Below are 23,905 nucleotides of genomic sequence, written 5' to 3'. Positions count from 1 at the left end.
ATTACGAAAAAATAAGTAAAATCTGCCAAGTTAACTAAGTTTTAGAGAAATAATGATTTGACTTACCATACTTACATACCTACTTTTTTGCTAAATTCTTGTGTAAAAGCTGTCGCAAACCTAATCTATTTTAACTATAAATCTTATTAAGTATGTAAGTGTTGTTACATTTTTAAAGTTCATACTAGTATGTATTTCTATTTTGTATAAGCTAACCCTTCCTATTGAGTCTAATATACAAATTAATTAGCATTGTGCATTATAAACATGGGGTTGTCCTGTCTGTATATCAGGGATGTTTGATATTGTTTATCAACTACACTCTACAGAGATTGTGTTTGTTTGTAGATTTACCCTTTTATATTGTGAACGGGTAATTTTTAGTTTTCAATGATAGGGGCTGTAAGTGCAAACAGCGAAACATTTGATAAAAATTAACGGTCATCCTATCTAAATAGTTTGGAATAATTTATCAAGGGACCTTAGGGTCAGACACGATACATTTATCATCGGTGATCGGAGATTTTGCGGCAGCGTCGATGCTGCTTCGCATTTTGACGACTTTCTGCGTTCGATTGCTGTATTGAAATCGCATATTTTAGCAATTGATTTGATGCTGCATCGCGTTTGCAATCACAGTATTGAAATAATCAATGAAATCGCCTTGATCGCTGTGATCGTATTGATTCTACGTGTGTGGAGTAGGCAAGTGTGCGGAGTGGAGCGTTAGATCGCGGCATCGAGTTTCCGAAAAGCAACTAAAAGCCGATCGCTGATGCTGAGAGTGTCTACTATAGTTTTAATTTTTATATGAGTACTGTGGCATAGCGGAACTGCAATTTATTTTTGTTTTCGAATACGGACCTGATTAAACGCAAAACACCAAGTACTAAATTTTGGGCCTTTAATATATATGTACTTATTTACATCAATAATACTTATTAGTGTGCCAACCAACGCTGTATGTAGTAGGACACATAAGACGTTCCGAACGAAAATTTTTAGAGGCTGCAATTTGTTCTCGCATCATGTACAAACATAGAATTTTGTTTCTAATTTTTCAGTTCTATGGTACCAACAGGCAAGACTCGATCTAGCCAAAATGATCTGAGCTTATTTTACTATTTAGAATAGTAAAAATATTGCAGGAAACGTAATTAGTAATTACTTATTTATTTAGCTTGCACTGTTTTTACTGAACCCAATAGGGCTGATTACCTTGTGTAGCAGAGGCGTAGCACAGTGTAGTACGGCGTAGCAAATGTTCTATGTTTAGTAGGTGGCTACGACAATACTTTATGGTTTTACAGTACTTTATGGTTTCAACACTAACCTCAATTTAAGGACGTCTTTGCAAAATGAATAGGTATCAAAATTGCACTACTACATAAGTACACTGCCCACACGCACACAGCTGCGTCAAAATGAGTGAATCGACTTGATTTTGATACTTTGATATTTTTATTTTATTTTATATTTGGTCATCTATTTTTTTTTAACAGTTTTTTTTTTAAATATGTATCTTGACAATAATACAGTAAGTAGAACAGTGCCTACAGACTAAGGGTCTGATGATGAAATATTTCACCATGACTTCTTGGCAATGAACAACATTTCCATGCTTATGAAATTATGAGCTCCTACTATGACTAAAATAATCTGAGAAGGATAGCATTACATTACCTCCCGACTTGATGAAATTGCATACTTTGGAACCTACTACTGGAACTCAGAGACGAATAGAGCTAGGTGTTTCGAGTTTGGGCTCATTTTCTTAGTCATGATGAGATCTTACCTCCGGATTTGTGGAGTGACCTGATGGTATACCTCGGAAGTCACTATTGGAACTCGGAGACGAATAGAGCTAGGTGTTTCGAGTTTGGGCTCATTTTCTTAGTCATGATGAGATCTTACCTCCGGATTTGTGGAGTGACCTGATGGTATACCTCGGAAGTCACTATTGGAACTCGGAGACGAATAGAGCTAGGTGTTTCGAGTTTGGGCTCATTTTCTTAGTCATGATGAGATCTTACCTCCGGATTTGTGGAGTGACCTGATGGTATACTTTGGAAGTCACTATTGGAACTCGGAGACGAATAGAGCTAGGTGTTTCAAGTTTGGACTCATTTTCTTAGTCATGATGAGATCTTACCTCCGGATTTGTGGAGTGACCTGATGGTATCATCGGAAGTCACTATTGGAACTCGGAGACGAATAGAGCTAGGTGTTTCGAGTTTGGGCTCATTTTCTTAGTCATGAAGAGATCTTACCTCCGGATTTGTGGAGTGACCTGATGGTATACCTCGGAAGTCACTATTGGAACTCGGAGACGAATAGAGCTAGGTGTTTCGAGTTTGGGCTCATTTTCTTAGTCATGATGAGATCTTACCTCCGGATTTGTGGAGTGACCTGATGGTATACCTCGGAAGTCACTATTGGAACTCGGAGACGAATAGAGCTAGGTGTTTCGAGTTTGGGCTCATTTTCTTAGTCATGATGAGATCTTACCTCCGGATTTGTGGAGTGACCTGATGGTATACCTCGGAAGTCACTATTGGAACTCGGAGACGAATAGAGCTAGGTGTTTCGAGTTTGGGCTCATTTTCTTAGTCATGATGAGATCTTACCTCCGGATTTGTGGAGTGACCTGATGGTATACTTTGGAAGTCACTATTGGAACTCGAAGACGAATAGAGCTAGGTGTTTCGAGTTTGGACTCATTTTCTTAGTCATGATGAGATCTTACCTCCGGATTTGTGGAGTGACCTGATGGTATCATCGGAAGTCACTATTGGAACTCGGAGATGAATAGAGCTAGGTGTTTCGAGTTTGGGCTCATTTTCTTAGTCATGAAGAGATCTTACCTCCGGATTTGTGGAGTGACCTGATGGTATACCTCGGAAGTCACTATTGGAACTCGGAGACGAATAGAGCTAGGTGTTTCGAGTTTGGGCTCATTTTCTTAGTCATGATGAGATCTTACCTCCGGATTTGTGGAGTGACCTGATGGTATACCTCGGAAGTCACTATTGGAACTCGGAGACGAATAGAGCTAGGTGTTTCGAGTTTGGGCTCATTTTCTTAGTCATGATGAGATCTTACCTCCGGATTTGTGGAGTGACCTGATGGTATACCTCGAAAGTCACTATTGGAACTCGGAGACGAATAGAGCTAGGTGTTTCGAGTTTGGGCTCGTTTTGTTAGTTATGACGAGATTATACCTTGAAACTTGTTGGAGTGCTCTGAAGGTATACTTCAAAAGCCACTATTGGACTTTCGAGTCGAGTAGAGTTAGATGTTATGAGTTTGAGCTCGTTTTGTAAGTTCCAATAGTGACTTCCGAGGTATACCATCAGGTCACTCCACAAATCCGGAGGTAAGATCTCATCATGACTAAGAAAATGAGCCCAAACTCGAAACAGCTAGCTTTATTCGTCTCCGAGTTCCAATAGTGACATCCGAGGTATACCATCAGGTCACTTCACGAATCCGGAGGTAACATCTCATCATGACTAAGAAAATGAGCCCAAACTCGAAACACCTAGCTCTATTCGTCTCCGAGTTCCAATAGTGACTTCCGAGGTATACCATCAGGTCACTCCACAAATCCGGAGGTAAGATCTCATCATGACTAAGAAAATGAGCCCAAACTCGAAACACCTAGCTCTATTCGTCTCCGAGTTCCAATAGTGACTTCCGAGGTATACCATCAGGTCACTCCACAAATCCGGAGGTAAGATCTCATCATTACTAAGAAAATGAGCCCAAACTCGAAACACCTAGCTCTATTCGTCTCCGAGTTCCAATAGTGACTTCCGAGGTATACCATCAGGTCACTCCACAAATCCAGAGGTAAGATCTCATCATTACTAAGAAAATGAGCCCAAACTCGAAACACCTAGCTCTATTCGTCTCCGAGTTCCAATAGTGACTTCCGAGGTATACCATCAGGTCACTCCACAAATCCGGAGGTAAGATCTCATCATGACTAAGAAAATGAGCCCAAACTCGAAACACCTAGCTCTATTCGTCTCCGAGTTCCAATAGTGACTTCCGAGGTATACCATCAGGTCACTCCACAAATCCGGAGGTAAGATCTCATCATTACTAAGAAAATGAGCCCAAACTCGAAACACCTAGCTCTATTCGTCTCCGAGTTCCAATAGTGACTTCCGAGGTATACCATCAGGTCACTCCACAAATCCGGAGGTAAGATCTCATCATGACTAAGAAAATGAGCCCAAACTCGAAACACCTAGCTCTATTCGTCTCCGAGTTCCAATAGTGACTTCCGAGGTATACCATCAGGTCACTCCACAAATCCGGAGGTAAGATCTCATCATGTCTAAGAAAATGAGCCCAAACTCGAAACACCTAGCTCTATTCGTCTCCGAGTTCCAATAGTGACTTCCGAGGTATACCATCAGGTCACTCCACAAATCCGGAGGTAAGATCTCATCATGACTAAGAAAATGAGCCCAAACTCGAAACATCTAGCTCTATTCGTCTCCGAGTTCCAATAGTGACTTCCGAGGTATACCATCAGGTCACTCCACAAATCCGGAGGTAACATCTCATCATTACTAAGAAAATGAGCCCAAACTCGAAACACCTAGCTCTATTCGTCTCCGAGTTCCAATAGTGACTTCCGAGGTATACCATCAGGTCACTCCACAAATCCGGAGGTAAGATCTCATCATGACTAAGAAAATGAGCCCAAACTCGAAACACCTAGCTCTATTCGTCTCCGAGTTCCAATAGTGACTTCCGAGGTATACCATCAGGTCACTCCACAAATCCGGAGGTAAGATCTCATCATTACTAAGAAAATGAGCCCAAACTCGAAACACCTAGCTCTATTCGTCTCCGAGTTCCAATAGTGACTTCCGAGGTATACCATCAGGTCACTCCACAAATCCGGAGGTAAGATCTCATCATTACTAAGAAAATGAGCCCAAACTCGAAACACCTAGCTCTATTCGTCTCCGAGTTCCAATAGTGACTTCCGAGGTATACCATCAGGTCACTCCACAAATCCGGAGGTAAGATCTCATCATTACTAAGAAAATGAGCCCAAACTCGAAACACCTAGCTCTATTCGTCTCCGAGTTCCAATAGTGACTTCCGAGGTATACCATCAGGTCACTCCACAAATCCGGAGGAAAGATCTCATCATGACTAAGAAAATGAGCCCAAACTCGAAACACCTAGCTCTATTCGTCTCCGAGTTCCAATAGTGACTTCCGAGGTATACCATCAGGTCACTCCACAAATCCGGAGGTAAGATCTCATCATGTCTAAGAAAATGAGCCCAAACTCGAAACACCTAGCTCTATTCGTCTCCGAGTTCCAATAGTGACTTCCGAGGTATACCATCAGGTCACTCCACAAATCCGGAGGTAAGATCTCATCATGCCTAAGAAAATGAGCCCAAACTCGAAACACCTAGCTCTATTCGTCTCCGAGTTCCAATAGTGACTTCCGAGGTATACCATCAGGTCACTCCACAAATCCGGAGGTAAGATCTCATCATGTCTAAGAAAATGAGCCCAAACTCGAAACACCTAGCTCTATTCGTCTCCGAGTTCCAATAGTGACTTCCGAGGTATACCATCAGGTCACTCCACAAATCCGGAGGTAAGATCTCATCATGACTAAGAAAATGAGCCCAAACTCGAAACATCTAGCTCTATTCGTCTCCGAGTTCCAATAGTGACTTCCGAGGTATACCATCAGGTCACTCCACAAATCCGGAGGTAACATCTCATCATTACTAAGAAAATGAGCCCAAACTCGAAACACCTAGCTCTATTCGTCTCCGAGTTCCAATAGTGACTTCCGAGGTATACCATCAGGTCACTCCACAAATCCGGAGGTAAGATCTCATCATGACTAAGAAAATGAGCCCAAACTCGAAACACCTAGCTCTATTCGTCTCCGAGTTCCAATAGTGACTTCCGAGGTATACCATCAGGTCACTCCACAAATCCGGAGGTAAGATCTCATCATTACTAAGAAAATGAGCCCAAACTCGAAACACCTAGCTCTATTCGTCTCCGAGTTCCAATAGTGACTTCCGAGGTATACCATCAGGTCACTCCACAAATCCGGAGGTAAGATCTCATCATTACTAAGAAAATGAGCCCAAACTCGAAACACCTAGCTCTATTCGTCTCCGAGTTCCAATAGTGACTTCCGAGGTATACCATCAGGTCACTCCACAAATCCGGAGGAAAGATCTCATCATGACTAAGAAAATGAGCCCAAACTCGAAACACCTAGCTCTATTCGTCTCCGAGTTCCAATAGTGACTTCCGAGGTATACCATCAGGTCACTCCACAAATCCGGAGGTAAGATCTCATCATGTCTAAGAAAATGAGCCCAAACTCGAAACACCTAGCTCTATTCGTCTCCGAGTTCCAATAGTGACTTCCGAGGTATACCATCAGGTCACTCCACAAATCCGGAGGTAAGATCTCATCATGCCTAAGAAAATGAGCCCAAACTCGAAACACCTAGCTCTATTCGTCTCCGAGTTCCAATAGTGACTTCCGAGGTATACCATCAGGTCACTCCACAAATCCGGAGGTAAGATCTCATCATGTCTAAGAAAATGAGCCCAAACTCGAAACACCTAGCTCTATTCGTCTCCGAGTTCCAATAGTGACTTCCGAGGTATACCATCAGGTCACTCCACAAATCCGGAGGTAAGATCTCATCATGACTAAGAAAATGAGCCCAAACTCGAAACACCTAGCTCTATTCGTCTCCGAGTTCCAATAGTGACTTTCGAGGTATACCATCAGGTCACTCCACAAATCCGGAGGTAAGATCTCATCATGACTAAGAAAATGAGCCCAAACTCGAAACACCTAGCTCTATTCGTCTCCGAGTTCCAATAGTGACTTCCGAGGTATACCATCAGGTCACTCCACAAATCCGGAGGTAAGATCTCATCATGACTAAGAAAATGAGCCCAAACTCGAAACACCTAGCTCTATTCGTCTCCGAGTTCCAATAGTGACTTTCGAGGTATACCATCAGGTCACTCCACAAATCCGGAGGTAAGATCTCGTCATGACTAAGAAAACGAGCCCAAACTGGACACATCTAGTTCTTCTAGTCTTCAAGTTCCTGTCGCAGCCTTCGAAGTTCACTATCAGATCACTATCATGCTCAAGAAAAAATCCAGCTAACGATAAAATGTGATAATAGGTACATAATATTATCATTATTATCTTACCTTGCCAAAATATCAGCACAATCACGGAATAAGTACCTATAAATATCAGTTAGGGTTTTGTCGAACTATTTTGTGTTCGTACAGCGATCTTTTCCACATCAAAAAATTATAGCAACCGACGCAGAGACCACCCACGAAGGCGGCTAGCCGCTGACTGATATAATTTTGAAATCATACCATTGCCTGCCCAATATCAAAATAACCCTTAGTGCACTGTATTAAGGTTTGCGGTTGAAGCAAAATACGTGAAAAATTTATACACGATGTTTTTATTTATTTTTATAATACTATTAATATAATAATCTCACATTTTGAGGTACACATTATGTGCTAACGGAAAATATTTATTAGAAGAATAAAATCCGTACGTAAACTGAGAAAAATGTACCTAAACTTGACCCTAAATCGTTAATTCTGCGTGGAAGAGGTGAAGGAAAATCGTTCTTATAGTATCAAAATTAATGATTTTATCAAAAAATTACTCGATCTCTGGAGATAAAGGACCAATCTATTTTTAGCAATCTGTAGTTCCAATTTACTTAGTATATTTTAGCCACAAAGCGTACCGAAAATCTATACAAGTGTGCAAATACGTCCTTAATAACGCAATTGAATTTTGAATCTTCTAACGCCATGTTTATTGCCGTAGAAAAATTCAATAAACCGAACAAATTACGAATTCGATCTAACCTTTAATCGTGCCCCCGTCCATTCTCAAGTGATTAGCGATACTGACAATACCACCCTGCTTCTGCCATGCAATTGTTCGCGACACCTATTATTTACTACTACAACGCACAAGCGACTTTCAACCTTAAAATGTAACCTTCTAGGATTAAATTAGAACGAAATTTCTTGCGTCTACGAAGCGTTTACTATTCCAGCGCAAAAACAGCTTAAGGCTCTAAAATATTCCGTTTAAAGTTTAAATTGGAATGATGGTTGAAGGTAGTTCGAAACTTTGAATCAGCGGGTGGTAACAATAAAACCAATTGTTGGGTACTTCTATTATTCGAATGGATGCACGAAATTCAACCTTATAGTGTTGGCATAGAGTCTGCATTGGTTTACAAAGAGAATTGCATTCGATTGTGGAATTAGTATTCTATTGCAATGCAATCATACGGTGGCTGGGTGTAGGGCTGTCACATTTCACCGTATCCGTTAATTTTGCGCATTTGAATTTAAGCAATCAGCAAAAATTTATATCCAAAAAAATAGATATAAATTTTCTAAAAGTGATTCAAAGAATCGTAGGATTTGCTCTTTTAAAATTTAGTTTACTGTTCAGGGAAGAATAAAGTTAAATAGAATGTGAGATTTCATTATCTTACGTTTTCATGTTTTTTTTAAAGAATAGCCATCTCAAATACATTTTCCTCTTTCCCCTCGAATCAACCACTTAATATGCTATAGTGAGGACGATGGTATGAGCAGCACCACGAGTTTGAACCGTTGACCTATTGGATTTCAATCCGTCCTTGACCGTTAGGCCTCATTCGTACGACAGCTTTTTTACGTCCGTTAAAAAAGCGTTCAAATAGAACAAATGCATTCCAAAGTATCTGTTCACACGTCAACGCTTTTTTATCGCGCACTGTTGTATTTCCAGCGCAACGCCGGGTTTTAACGCAACGCTTTTTTAACGCTCGTGTGAATTAGGGCTTAGGCTGTTTCGGCATTAATAATAATAATAATCTTTTTTGAATAGAGACTAATATAAAAATTATATTAAAATATTTGACAACCCTTAACTTCGACAGCAGTAAATTAAATTAGGCGACTGTATTTAATATAGGAGGATCCATCGCACCACGCCAGGCGACAACAATGGAGCTGAGCAAGAGTTATTTTAATATAGCCTATTGAAATTTATTAATTAATTGTCTACAAGGATTACGAACGGAAAATACGATTTAGTGTTAAAAGAACATATTTTCATTCTATTACTAGATTTGAATTGTAAAAAACTGCTTAAGTGCAAGTTGAACTCGTACACGAAGGATTAACAAGAAATAACACTTTTTTTCGTGATGGAACCACAATTTGGCCTTGGCCAGCTAGCTACCCATGATTCTAGGTCAATGAAAAGTACCCAATATGTTGGATTCCTTTGACGGGTCTTGACAGACAGACAGACAGACAACAAAATGATCCTATAAGAGTTTCTTTTTTCTCATACGAAACTCTAAGAATCAGAAAACTTTGTTTTTGGTAGCAATTAACTAATATTTTGTAGCATTCATTGATCAATGGCAAGAGCCGTAGTGAAAGACAGCTCTGAGCACGACAACTCTATCAAGAGTGAACAATTGAACGAGTGATTTTTGTAGCGTTTTATGGTGTAAGGTATATACTCGTATAAATTGATAACCCTATAAGTTCTTGGAAAATAAAAACAAATCAAAAAGTCGACTTCGAAAAAGAAGCCTTTTAATGTAGTACCTACATGTTTTATTTATTTGGGTTTTATAACTAATATTTTACAATACTGACGCTAAACTTGCTCACATTTTACCAAAGCTTATAGTAAAAGTTATCACAATAATTACGTAGGTACCTACCTACCTCCCAATATGAGTTTAGGATCTACCTTTGCTTTTGAGGTGTATGTGTTCATAAGTTGTCGAAAATTAGGCATTGCCTCACAACCTTTCCCAAAAACTACAAAAAAGACGTTTTCTACCGTCCAGTGGAACAATAAACAAAAAATGCTTTCACTCAAAGTTGACCGCCCGGGCGCTCAGATTTTTGTCCTTTTTATTTCTTTTTGCTCCTTTTAGTTTCTGCCCGGCCCCTTTGCGCTGCGCCGTGTGTGTTTGCTTTTCAAATGCTTTATTAGTTGACCTCTTGGATACGAACTATTTCGTTTTGGATATTTTTTGAAGTTAATTTTGGGCACTCACCTTATTATGGGTTTACTCGTAGCTGGATTTTACTGGTACATTTTTGTATTCGATTTATGCTTCCTCTCATTTCACTCATCATATTATTTAGGGAGCTGTTATATACATTTTTTTCAATTTGAATCACATTAGTTGCGATCTCGTGCTTATCTTTTGTGCAAAAGCTAAGGGCTACCCTGGTGGTATCTAAGTAACTATGTCAGGGGTATTAGGAATTTAAATAAACTATGGGCTATGTCGTCCATGCCCATAAGGTTATAACTATCAGCCACGGCTGAAACGTCACAGGCAGATCAGACCACAAAAATAAACAAATTAAGTTAGGGAACCTTGGATAGATGGGTGGCTTGATAAGGAGAAGTTTGATATTTTCAATCTCCGTAGTTATAAGGTATCAAAATCAAAATATTTTTTATTCAATTAAACTTTTACAAGTACCTACTTTTGAAACGTCAAAAACAAACAAAATTGAGGACGTGAAAGTCGCAATATATGTCTGATTTCAGACGTTTCAATATAGAATTATTAAATCTTCAAAACAAAAAAAAAATACATACCTACATACAAAAGCTCCCCTTTTCAACAAAACGTCGTTTGTAACTACTAACTGCCCACTAATTAGTCGGAGCCAAGTCCATTCAGCAATTATAACTTAATTAAGAGCCAGTTTTCAGTTTCCCCTGTTTTCACAAATACTTTTTGTTTTTCTTTACTTTTTGCTCGTATCAAATTTTCGAGTACCGTCGCGTGCAATGTGGAAATTCGAGAACTTTTTGTTTTATAAATAATGTAGAGTTGATCAAAGTGGATATTTTTCGAGAGTTACTGATATCTAAAGAAGATATAATGTACATAGACTTTCGACATGGGAATAAACGAACTGTCTAATTGGACTGAATTGAATTGGATAAACTAGTTCGAAATTATAAAAGACTTTGCATCGCGTTTTATACGTACCTACAGTAGCTGTAGTTCATCGTACTACAATTATTATTATTATTATTGACGACAGCTATTAATTTTGTACTTGTTGAGTCAACGGTTGAAGGCGTCGACAGCTAAACCACGGGCTAAACGCTTTATGAATTGTTGTCAACAATAAACAGTCTCGCAGCGTCGACCGTGAAAACGTCAACAACCCTGTACTAGTAACTCTTTATCTGTCTAGCTGTTCGTCTGTCACAGCCGTTTTGTTTAGAAACTAACCTTTAACACTTCCATAGCATAGACTACATTATGGTGGTAAACCTTCACACAAAGGGCAAAATTCTATCAAAAATGGCCGTGAAAAAATCACTTCCAAAGTTTCAAAGAAGAGAAATTGTAGGGAAAAGTGAATTTAAACTGTGAACCTACCTACCTAAGTATGAAATAAAAATGGCACTAAATTAAATCATGTTATAATTCCAATTTCAAGCCTGTCACATTTTAGTGGCACTAAAATAATATTTTAGTTTCTTGCTGAGTTTGTTAAAAAAACTTGCTTATTATTTGGCTTTAATTTCGTTATACACTAGAAATCGTAGGTCCTGTGTATGTAAAATAAGGCCGAATACACACGCGTGAATGCGTGTCCGCCCCAGCCGTGGCTGACAATGCCGCGGTGGCGTTTCGCCAACGTTATTGTCTCATGTCGCTTTGTTCCGTTATTTATTGCCCACCATTGCTGTGTCTCGACATATCTGTACTGCGTCGCGGGTTAACATTGCGTTTGGCTTTACGCCGAGCAATAATGTTGTGCGGAGCTGACTTATGTCTTAATAATTGTTGTACCGTGGTAAAGTTGTCACCTAAATAATTATGAATCACATTTTGATTCGTTTACGAAAATTTAACCCATTTTTAGATATTAAGTAAAAAATCCGCCTCAACGGAGCAAATCGATCGAAGGACATATTACCTACTATTCCGTGGGATTTATCATAATCTGTCATTTTTCGGCATTTGTTTCGGTTATATAGCTATTCGGTAATGGGTTAAATTATATATCATTATAATTCTATTCAATAGAATAGGCCTAAAGCTGAATGTTTATAGCTGAAAATAAATCTGAGCAATTGTTATAACCCATACATATCCATATTAATATTAAAAATACGAACGTATAAAAATATCTGTTTGTTAACTTTTCACGGCCTATCCGTTTAACTGATTACTGATCTGAGGTACAGGGATATTCAAGCGGACGAAGTTGATAATAAGATCATATTAAGTGCCTATTTGACATGGCTTTTTGATACCAGCGAGATTTCGGTATCAAGTTACGATATTTGTGTTTGTTGATGGAAAACAAATTTAGTGAAAAAACTCAACGAGGTAATAAATCTTACATGTATTGACACTTATTGGCACGAAACCCATTGCTATAGCTATTACCATACATTGACGCGTGAAAATGATAAGTGAACGTTTTTCAATATAATCGAATATTTCTGAAGCTTAACCATAGTTTAACCGTCGATGACATTTTTTACGATGGTGATAAAATAACTTTTATTATTTTGACAGTGTTAAGTAGGTATAGTACCTAAGTATATTGCTACGAGTATCTGAAAAATAATATTTATTAATTTTGATCAGAATTCAAGAAGTAATACCAACACATTGAATACTGTATGTTATATTTAATGATTTGATATACCTTACCTACCTACCTACCTAAAACTACCTACTTTCACTTGGAAAAAATATCTTAGTTTAAAAAATATTTCCTGATTATATAAATAACAGCTACCTATCTGAGTAATGACTAACGATCATAATATAAATATATACCAAAAGCAGTTAAAGGTAGTTCAGGAATTAAATTATAGTTACTCTTCTATTCCTGTAGTAACTGTAGGTACGCATTCTATAGCAAAATACAAAACGCAAAAATGTGGTACATACTTAATTGAAGCCATGCTGCGGGCATAATAGTTCTTTACAGAAACCAAAATAAAACAAATTGAATACACAAAACAAAATTACATAAAACCCCATACGCATTCAACGAAATACAAAATCGAATAAAGCATCAATGAAACATAAAACCCGATGAAAACGCAGTTTGAATAAAACACGAATCTCGAATAAAAAACGCCCTCGCACTAAAGTATTTCATTAAAATAATACGCTATTATTATTCTATAGAGACATACATTATAATGTGCCTACTGGCCATTTTGAATCTCATTTTTACTAAAAAGCGAGATAGGTATACTTTATTGTATACATATATTGGTACATTATTGTTACGAGAAAACGAGATACAAATACTTTTTGAAATTGGTTCTGTTTATTTTGTTTATTATAATTTGTATATATAATTTTTTGTATAGATAATAATTCTGGACATACATAGTATTATTAGGTATTATATAGTTTTGTAAGTGGAAATACCCTTTACTAATAAAGTGCTAATACTAAGGAGCATCGTCCACGGTGACTTTTTGTTTCAACACAGCTTCGTATTGTATCGTGACCTTTATTATGCATGTATCGCTGCATAAGTCGCCGTGGGCGATGGTTCTAAATATATCTAGTATAAATAAATAGGCGAATCTTGGTTATTAGTAATTTTTAAGTAAATTAGTCACTGGCGTAAATGCTGAAAAATTAAACAAGTGGTAGAACGTAGCTCACGTTCATGTAAGTACCTATATATAAAAAAAACAATAAAATGGCGCCACGCTTCTACACAAATTAATATCCAGTACTTATATAAAACTTGCTTGGCACGATCAAATTGTAATCGAATGAAACCCCCCTCTCCCATCCCCACACTCTCTCGCGTTTAAAAAAACAATAACATAGACCATTAAATTCACACACATCACTGAAAACGCCTCCTACTCTAATTGCACGTTCACAATGACTTGTTCGAGCGACTGTACTTAGTTTACACTTACACAAAATACACAGAAATATGTCCTGTAATTATTGATACATAAGACCGTTTCTTCTTTGGGTAGTTTTTTTACGTTTTAAGCGTTGTGCGCCTTGTCATGCCATTGCATTGGCGCGTAGGTCGTATTGTGACAACATTGTTTTAGTATATTTTCAAACGCTTTGTTAATGTTGAATTTCCCTGGTCTTTGTAGCAAACAAAGGCTTTGTTTAGAACTTTTTCAGCTTCAAACTGGAATTTATGATTATAGTTATGTCAGTTAACAGTTTAAATTTTTGCCTGCGGTAAATATACTAACGTGTACAGGTAGTTAAATAGTCGTGTAGCTTTATATGCAACAAAATACTTTTAATCTTAAATAAACGGTCATTCTAGCGGCCCAACGCGCGGCGACTGTCCGTCCGTCCATTCGTCCGTCCTTCCATCTGTCGGCCCATCCGTCCATCCATCCGTTCGTTTACCTGTCTGTCTATTCGTGGCCCATCTGTTCAACCAATTTTGACTGAATTTGGTGCAGAGATAGCTTTCATCTCAGGAATGACATAGGTTTTTATTCCGGAATATCATGGATTTCCCATGGGATTTTTGGAATACTTAAAACATTCGTACATGGACAAAGTCGTGGGCATCATCTAGTTCAGAATATTTGCATGTCAGTTGACGAGATATAGTCAAGTCAATCATTTTCTTCGTTTGATAAGGCTAAATAATATATTTCAATAATATAAAGATAAAGGGTATATTTCACTATCGGTATTAATTATACATGAGCAAAATAAAGCCATCTTAAGCTCGCTTTACTTTAAAGCAAATAATATGATTCATATTTCTCTTGTTGACACTCTCAACCTGTGTGACTGTAAAACTCCGCTGTTTATTTTATACATATTTCTTTTACGCTTTTGCTTGTGACTGTACTTTATTTGTTTCCACTGTGTATGCTTATAGAATGAACTTTTGATGTATTTTGTGTCTTAAATTTTTAAGAAGTGTTTCAAAGAAATATGAGTTAAAGTTTTTCCTCTTAAACAACATAACAAATAAGAATTTATAGTGCAAGCATGTTCTTATTATGATTTTAATCTTTGCAAAAAAAAAATTAAGTAGGTACTACCCAACCCAGAAATACTCAAATCAAGAACTCCTATTTTTTGTCTTTACTTTTAAATGTGCTAACATAAATTTCTCCTTTGTCAACAGTTCATAAACGCGCCCGTATCACTGAAGTTTGCTCAAGTCCATCTCCACCCGAGGCACCGCAAGAATCAAAAACACCGGCACAAACACCCCCACTCTCCACTCCACCACCTCGCTCACCGTCCGACCACGAATTAAACGTCGAAGAAGAATTAGACCATTCTGAACCCTCTCTTACACCAGAAAACCTTTCAATGAAAGAGAGACAAGATGAAGTCAAAAAAGAAGAAGAAGAAAAATGGGAAAACCAGAATTACAAATTTCGACGCGGGAAACCTGAAGGACATAACATGTCCGAACCCATAGATGATCCAGTTCCTTTCCAGAAATCGCCTGTCGATGTTCTCATCAAAGTGTTTCCTAGACGCAGCCGTCACGAAATTGAGGCAATACTCGCGAGATGCAAAGGAGATGTGGTAGCAGCTATGGAAATGATGATAAATGGACCTGAGCAGTCCTACAATTTAACTCCCGATTCGCCTTACCTGCAGAACTATCAATCAAAATCTGCCTTTTCTCCATTATCCAATCAAAGCTTCAAGTTTTCACCTTCAAGACGATTTCTTACTCCTCCTTACAGCGGGACGGGGTACTTGCCAACTGTGATACGCCCTCCTCCAGAATATTTATCGTCCTTTTTACCTCCTTCTGAACTTATGTATGGACGGCAGCTGCAGGTCCCGTCGCCTGGAACTTCCCCCACATCTGACAATACAAATAATGAAGGATTTTCTGATTAGGGGTACCTGAAATACTGGACAGTGCTTTAAGGTTTTCCGCTGTCCAAATGATCATAAAAATTAACACCTGCAGTCTCAATTTTTTTGGTGAACTTAAAAATAATAATGCATTTTGCTGTAATTTGCATTAGTAAGAAGTAAGGACTTTGTAACATGAATGTAAATACGAACATTAAAATTATCTATATGAGAAAGTGTAATAGGGGTTAGTCATAGTTTAAACAGAAAAATACTAATTTCTAAATTATGCTAGCTCTAATACTGATAACAAGTATTTTTCAGATTATAACAAATTAAACTTGCTGTTCACTGTGTTTTTTTTTTTGTAATTTGTAAAACTATTACATGATGCCCGTGACTTCGTCCACGTGGATTCAGGTTTATTAAAATCCTGTGGGAACTCTTTGATGTTTCGGGATAAAATGTAGTTTATCTCCATTCTAAATTTCAATCAAATCAGACACTCATGATGATGACATTTATGATGATTTCTTAGCAACTAAAAATATTGAGTAACTTTAATGATATTGATATAATAAATTATGTTTGAGATGCAGCGCAGATGAACTGAATACTTATTTCATTACTTTTCGAAGTTAAGTACTTAGTGTTTTTACAAAGGATGAAAGGTGCATAAACTTATTATTTTTGAATTTTTTTACATGTTAATACATATCTGATTACAAATCATATTTATTTTATAAACATTTGACCAGTGGTCAAGTCCTATTGCTATCATGATAATCTCAAATAGAAGAAGATAACGATGTGGCCGTTTTAACATTAATTAATTGTTCTCGATAATTGAATCTGTATTATTAATAGCAAATTCATATATTATTATACAATTAATTTTTAAAATGTAAGGTATTTTCTTTAAAAACTTAATTGTACCTATTTGTAAATATTTGAGGTTTTAACTTTATGTATGAAGGCGTTAGACGCCATTTTGTAAATATACAAATAAATAATTCGAGTACCTATTTTAAACGTAAAGCTTATCGTAATAATAGTACTTTATAAATTATAAACATTCCTTACTTTATTTCCAGTTTATACTGATAAAATATTACTCAAGTATACCTAATGTAAACGTCTAAGTAGATAAGTTTATTACAAAACAAATAAAAGGTAGGTATAAAGTATTTGAGCATTTGAATTTAATATGTAATATCTTTAGATATGATTTAGCATATTAACTGTAATATTATTAAGATATTATTATTAGGTAAATATAGTTAATTCTCTCAAAACGGTTCGTTGTTAAAGATGATAATTTAAATTATCATAAATTTTTACAGAACTTTTTCCTCTATGAATCCAAAAACTGCTTTTGATAATAATAATATTGAAATAAGTATTCTTAGCAAACTAGTATAATATTTAGTGTGTATTATATACTTAAATGGAGTTTTCAAATGGAAAGATAATAATAATAATAACACAATCATCTTATATGGTTTTTAATACTCGTTAAAAATTAGTGTTCAATAGCTTAAATATTAGTCGTAATATGATTATATTACTTTTAATGAAATATATTACTTTATTGAATTTGTAAATATTAGAATGGAAATGTTTAGTCGTTTAGTACCTATAGAAGATTGTACATGTACTGAACAATAAACAACTCAATACACTTAAAACAGTCGTATTACTCGTATTTACTTCTCTCTCTTTAATTATCTCTTACCTCTTTGGTATTACCACTTATTACACTACGCTTCGCCTCAGGAAATTTGTGAAAGATATTTGTGGGAATGGGTGTAGTATTTTAGAATAAAATTCCACAGTCTTGCACAAGTTTAGAGCGGTTACGCACTCATCCGATCCGAGTCCATGAAAATACTGATATAAAAACTCGAGCTGAACTCAGGTATTGCTAATCTGATCCAAATCCAAGCTATTCAGTGCACATTTTGGACATATATACGTCATACGTCACATCCGAGATATTCTCACGGATGACGGAGAGAACTCGGTTGACGGAACTCGGAGCTAGTGCGTAAGCTACCATACAAATATGTAGATCGTAATCTGTGCGTATTCCTGCTAATGATAATGGTATGATATATACCCAATGGTACGCAATGTACACGGGCCAGCGACAAATCTCTACTGTACCGCAACCTTTTGTGATTGTATCGATAACTACTTACTTATACCTATCGCCGCACAATTTCGCGATGCGCGATCTCCCTTAGATTTAGGTTCCGACTTCTGCTCAGCTATATTATCGCAGCAAAGAAATGTGTTGGGTATTACTCTCAGGGATAAAATCCGGATCGAGGATATTCGCAGAAGAACACAAGCGAGCTACATAGCTCAAAGGATTAGCACGCTGAAGTGGGAATACGCAGGTCATACCCTAATATAATCCTACTCTATGGTCATGTCTGTCACAGAACCGACGGCCAATGGGGCAGACGTGTTCTTGAGTGCAGACCGCGTACCGGTAAGCGCAGTGTGGTACGACCTCCAGCCCGCTGGACCGATGACCTGAAGAAGGTGGCGGGGAGCGGCTAGATGAGGAAAGCGGAGGACCATAATTGGTGGCGCGCTCTTGGAAAGGCCTATGTCTAGCAGTGAACGCATACAGGCTGATGGAATGGAAAAAATAGAAATATATTTCTATATACTCAAATATAACGATTACTCTCTGGCCTCCGTATTAAGTTGAACTGTGAATCGTGGATGTGCTAAAACTTCGTATAGCAAGGAACAATAGCAAAAGAAAACTACAATGCACCATCTATCCTATCTAGCTGACGTCGAGTCGATATCAAACTGTCGACATCGACAATGGGACGTCACTTGACGTCGAATATGTCGACGACTGCTGATGATATAACAATTGCTCTAAATTAGAAAGCTGTAACTTGTAAGCGCACTACAACCTTACTACAACTTGTTAGATCTTTTAAGGGAAACTAGTAAGCTAATTATACAATGCCATTACACTGTGCTAACACAGTTTTACGATGTACTATAAAACTGTGGCGCTAATTAGCACTATGACATGAAAACTTTTGTACCTACCACCTATTGTAATTTGCAATGAATAAATTATTATGATAAATATGTCTATAACTTTTATTTGCTATTGCTTCCTTATGCGTCCATAATTGCTAGGACTGAAAAGTGAAAATCACTCCATTGATGAGTCGAAATCTTTTCACTAAAATGAAAGAGGTAGGTAAAATTAGTAAGAAGGTAATATTTAACCCCCGACCCAAAAAGAGCGGTGTAAGTTTGACGTGTGTAGGTATCTGTGTATATGTCTGTGGCATCGTAGCTCTTAAACTAATGAACCGATTTTAATTTAGTTTTTTTTTTTGTTTGAAAGCTTGATCGAGAGTGTTCTTAGCTATAATCCAAGAAAATCGGTTCAGCAGTTTGAAAGTTATCAGTTCTATTCTAGTTACTGCTACCTTCATTTGTCGGGGGTGTTATAAATTTTTAATTTACACTTGTTATTTAATAATTAGTTTTTAAATAAAAACATTACCTTATCCCGCTATAAAAATCTTTTATAAGTTGAAATATGAAACGATCGTTATAAAAACAGATTTTGTGATCCCTCGGAATAAGTGTCTACCTATACCTAGCCTAGATCAATATAAAAGTAAGGTTCACACCATTTGCATGATCTAACGGATTTCATCTCGACATCACAGCGTCCCAGTCCACAATGGACCGTCACTAGGGCATCACATTGGCAAAGTGATAAAGGATTCAGCCGAGATTGTCAAATGTCCATTGCCTTGACATACCTACTACTCCCACATTTCTAAACCACTACATTTCAGCAGTGGACTGGCGTCTACTTTATGCCAATCACCATACTTCTACGCACATATACCGTTTGGGGGCTGATACTAATGTAGATGTATCTATGTATATTTAATCTAATATAGGTAAGTATATAAAAGAGGTCCTGACTGACTGACTGACTAATTTTTCTATCAAACCACACAATCGCTGACATTTTTCAAAGTCCATCATTGTTCAAGTCATGCCTATAGTCTGCGACAGGTCGAGATGGCGATCGGGGTATGAGGCGGGGGGACGTCCCGCTCACCCGCACGTGCCACACCCGCACCCGTGCTATCCCGCAACGGGTTAGCACGGGGGCTGTGCGGGGCGTTACCAGTCCGATCGCCATCTCGGCCTGACGCGTACTATATCTATGCAGAAGTGTTTCAGGATTTTTTGAAATTCCACCCCTTCACCGTTTTTCAAAAATTCACCGTTCAACCAGTTTTGAGGATTTTTTTTTTTAAATTTAGGAATTATGTCACTTGCAACATCTAATTAATTAACAAGAATTTGTTTGCAATCATAAATTTAATATTAATTAAGTATAGTAAATCCATTTATAAAACATAGAGTATCAAGCCCTTTTATTATATTTAACCCCTTTCCTCGCGGGGGTAGATTTGACCCACTTTGTCACCCGTCCGCTATCGAACATTGGACGATTGTGTTTCGATTAATTCGCTATACTTGTGCCATGACGATATTTTATATTTATTGGCTTGCTTATATTGAATAGGCTTCTTTTCGTTCAAAATACATTTTATTTTAATAAATTAAATAAATAAATTGTTTATTGCAGCCAAAATTTTACAAAAGTTACAACTTATTCTAGACAAAATTACAACTAAAACAACTAAAATATAATTTAAAATAATTTAGTATAACCTAACAAAATGACAAAACTAGCACAAATTATATTGTTGATCCACTGTCCCTAAACTCGGTAGAACCTGTATTTCAGGCGACAATTTATTTTTCATATATTAATCATGCTTTATCTTTGTGGTGAATCTACTTGGTGAATCAATCATAATTACCAAATACCAATATTATAATAACGTTGGTTTTGTCTTAGTCTACGAGTGTGTTATTTCGATAAAAGTCCACGTAAACGATCCCGGAAGTAGATAACAGATAAATAAAAGAAACACTTACTGACTGGGCGTCATCGTCATCATGATCAACCCCTCACCAGCCCACTACTGAGCACCGGTCTCCTCTAAGAATGAGAAAGGGTTTAGGAAATAGTTCGCCATGCTGGCAAGTGCGGATTGGCAGGCTTCGCATAGCTTTGAGAATATTATGGAAAATTTTCAGGTATGCAGATTTCCTCACATGTTTTCCTTCACGCTTACCTGCAAATGATATTTAATTTCTTAAGCCACATATAACTCCGCAAAGTTAGATATGGGTGCCCAGGATCGAACCCCCGATCTTCCGACTGGGTGTACAAAATTGAAATTTTGCTTGTAGGTTATCTTTACAACGTAGACCCGTGGTTATAAAAATTATTTCTTAGTAATCAGCGTAGTAAGAAAGGATTTTCAGGAATTCATTCCGAGCGAAGACGGGATGGGTCAGCTAGTCAACAATAAAGCCTTGTCCATAGCCACCAACCCGCAAAGCTGTCACAGACACTCTCAGTAATTATTTTTATTATTGAGCGCCGCTAAGCTCGCAGTTTGTATATTTTGCTTTTCATTTTTGTTTTACTGCGTTTTATTTTGCGACCGACCGACGGTTTAATTACTTTTATAAAGTACGTGTTGGAGGGTTAAGTAATGTGTTTGGAACCGTTTAGATTTTTAGCTTAGTCCAAATATAACATATTTAATTTCATATAATACTAGCGACCCGCCCCGGCTTAGCACGGGTAGCTTATTATAATTTTCGTAGAGACCTGTAATTTTTTGAAAATAAAATGTAGCTCTTGCTACTCAGGAATAATGTAGCTTTATACTGGTAAAAGAATTTTCAAAACGGTTCAGTAGTTCCAGAGATTACCCCCTACAAACAAACTTACAAACTTTACCTCTTTATAATATTAGATATCTTGCCATTTTGTAATATTCTAGCATTTAGTGATAGCATGATATCGTGTGCGACGAAGTCGTGGGTACATCAGTTCTATGTAGTAGTTAATTGTTAATTTACTTTAATAGTAATTTAATTAATAATAATAATTTAATTTACTTACTACGATACTTTAATAGGTACGCTACCTACCTAATAAGTATAATACTGTGATAATACAAAGTACTGAATAACCTGTTTTGCTTCTAAATTATTAGGATACTAAGTACTAGATATGGAGGAACAAAGAAATCTTGATTTTTGCAGAAATTTCAATATCAAAAACACTATTCTATCGAAAGCTCTAGCGCAGTGGCAGTTAAATTTATTTTTATTCCAAGTTTCTAGCTATTAGCGAGGACTTCGGAGAAATTTTACAATTTGCGATCTGAAAGCTGAAACTTACACAAAGGGAGCTTCCGTCTCTTTCGCTCTGTGGTAGAGTAATAACGCTGTCCCGCTCTTGAAAACTTATTGTAATAGTGGTAGCTAAGTTAGAAGAAAGTATTGAATTATGGCGTTCGGGACAGTGCTATGCAATGTCACTCTATTTTTTTGAGAATTCCCTTATTAAATTATGATATTGTAAGCCCTTTCCTTTATAGTAAACAAGTGAAATGCTATTGGTTTTGATCGTTATTATTATAAAATTGAAACTTGCTATTGCTTGATCTGCAAACTTGAATTAATATTGCAAAGTCTAGAGAACACACGACAATAAAATATTTTATTCTTATTTCATGTGAATTTGAGTAACTTTGTAAAGTTTTCATAGGTTTTGTTATGTTCTCTTTTTTTCCAGCTTGTCCATCCTAGTTCTTGCGATAGCCATTTACGTTATTTTACTTCTTTTTTCAATTTCGAACAATGGAGGAGCCATTATTCGAGATTGAAAACGAAGATGAAACGAAGAAACGAGAATTGTTGGAGAAAGAAGAGATTAGTTTGTTCGAGATTAAAGCACCAACCTTCACTGTTCGAGATTAGGGTATATAACTAGGTGGCTATTTTTATCTGATATTTTAAGAGTGTTGCATAAGCCCAACCCCAGTGAGCGCAAACCGGGTATAGAATGTAAAATCCGTTGGCGAGTGTTTGAATTATATATAAAGTTGCCCAATAACCCGCACTCGCCTTTTGTTCCCTCCCTTTATACTAAAAATTAATACTGTGCACCTATCCGTGAAAGAACACACATTATAAATTCATCTAAGTAAATAACAATCGAACGGAAAGTTTGATAATATTTGTATTTTTCATGGGATAATTTCTGTCATAAAAGCTTGCACAGTAGGTATCTACCTGAAATAAGTAACAAAGTTATGATTTTGGTTGACAACTCATACAATACATACTGTTTTACGTATCCCTTGAAAACATTACAATTCGGCCTGATGCATGTTTGAGTAGATTGAAATTATTTTAAAAAATCGGTAGAATTCGTTAAAACCTGAATATCCTTAGAAGGAAAATTATCTCTTTCATGGTTTTTCCTCGTGAACAATTTAGGTAAATTAAATTTAATTCGTATTTCTCACACGCTTCTAAATCCCAAAGTTTTAATTATTCTCGCATAATGTTATTTAAAAACCAACCAACAATTAAAAGCGGTCATTTAAATAAAGAACGAACGCCATCTTGTTAGAGTCACGTGCCTGGCGCGTGTTCTAAATTCGAATCTTGCGATTAACTGAATTTAAATCTTTTTTAAACTGTCAACGAGTGTTACGAGCCCATTTTAATCAATAGAAAATTATAGGTCTTATGAGTATGAGAAATAAATTCTATTTTTCTTTGCTTTTAAATGCCCAATATTCTTTATTTGAACCAGCTTCACTACATCGATTTTTAGAGACTGCTACATGACCGCTACATACGTGCTGTGCATCCACACAATAATATAGCTTATTATTTCTAACATACGGTTTATTTTAGTGTCCCACATTTTGTAAGTATTAGTGGGAGTTTGAAGAAGTGTTTAGTATAATTCCACCCGACATACGTTTCGGTGGAGCAAACAGTTATCGAATGAGTTAT

The 23,905-nt window shown here is 36.9% G+C and overlaps 1 protein-coding gene across 1 annotated transcript in view; it reads left to right on the top strand.

Annotated features, from left to right (window-relative positions):
* Window positions 1-16,176, top strand: part of LOC123865617 (doublesex- and mab-3-related transcription factor A2) — a 34,847-nt gene extending 18,671 nt beyond the window's left edge. The window contains exon 4 of the mRNA XM_045906772.1: window positions 15,240-16,176. Coding sequence (XP_045762728.1) covers window positions 15,240-15,976 — 737 coding nt within the window. The 3' untranslated portion in view covers window positions 15,977-16,176. The remainder of the gene's footprint in view (window positions 1-15,239) is intronic.
* The last annotated feature ends 7,729 nt before the right edge of the window (window positions 16,177-23,905 follow it).

Source organism: Maniola jurtina, chromosome 5 (assembly GCF_905333055.1).
Source record: "Maniola jurtina chromosome 5, ilManJurt1.1, whole genome shotgun sequence".
Classification (NCBI taxonomy): Eukaryota; Metazoa; Arthropoda; class Insecta; order Lepidoptera; family Nymphalidae; genus Maniola; species Maniola jurtina.
This window is presented reverse-complemented; position numbering and strand designations above follow the sequence as displayed.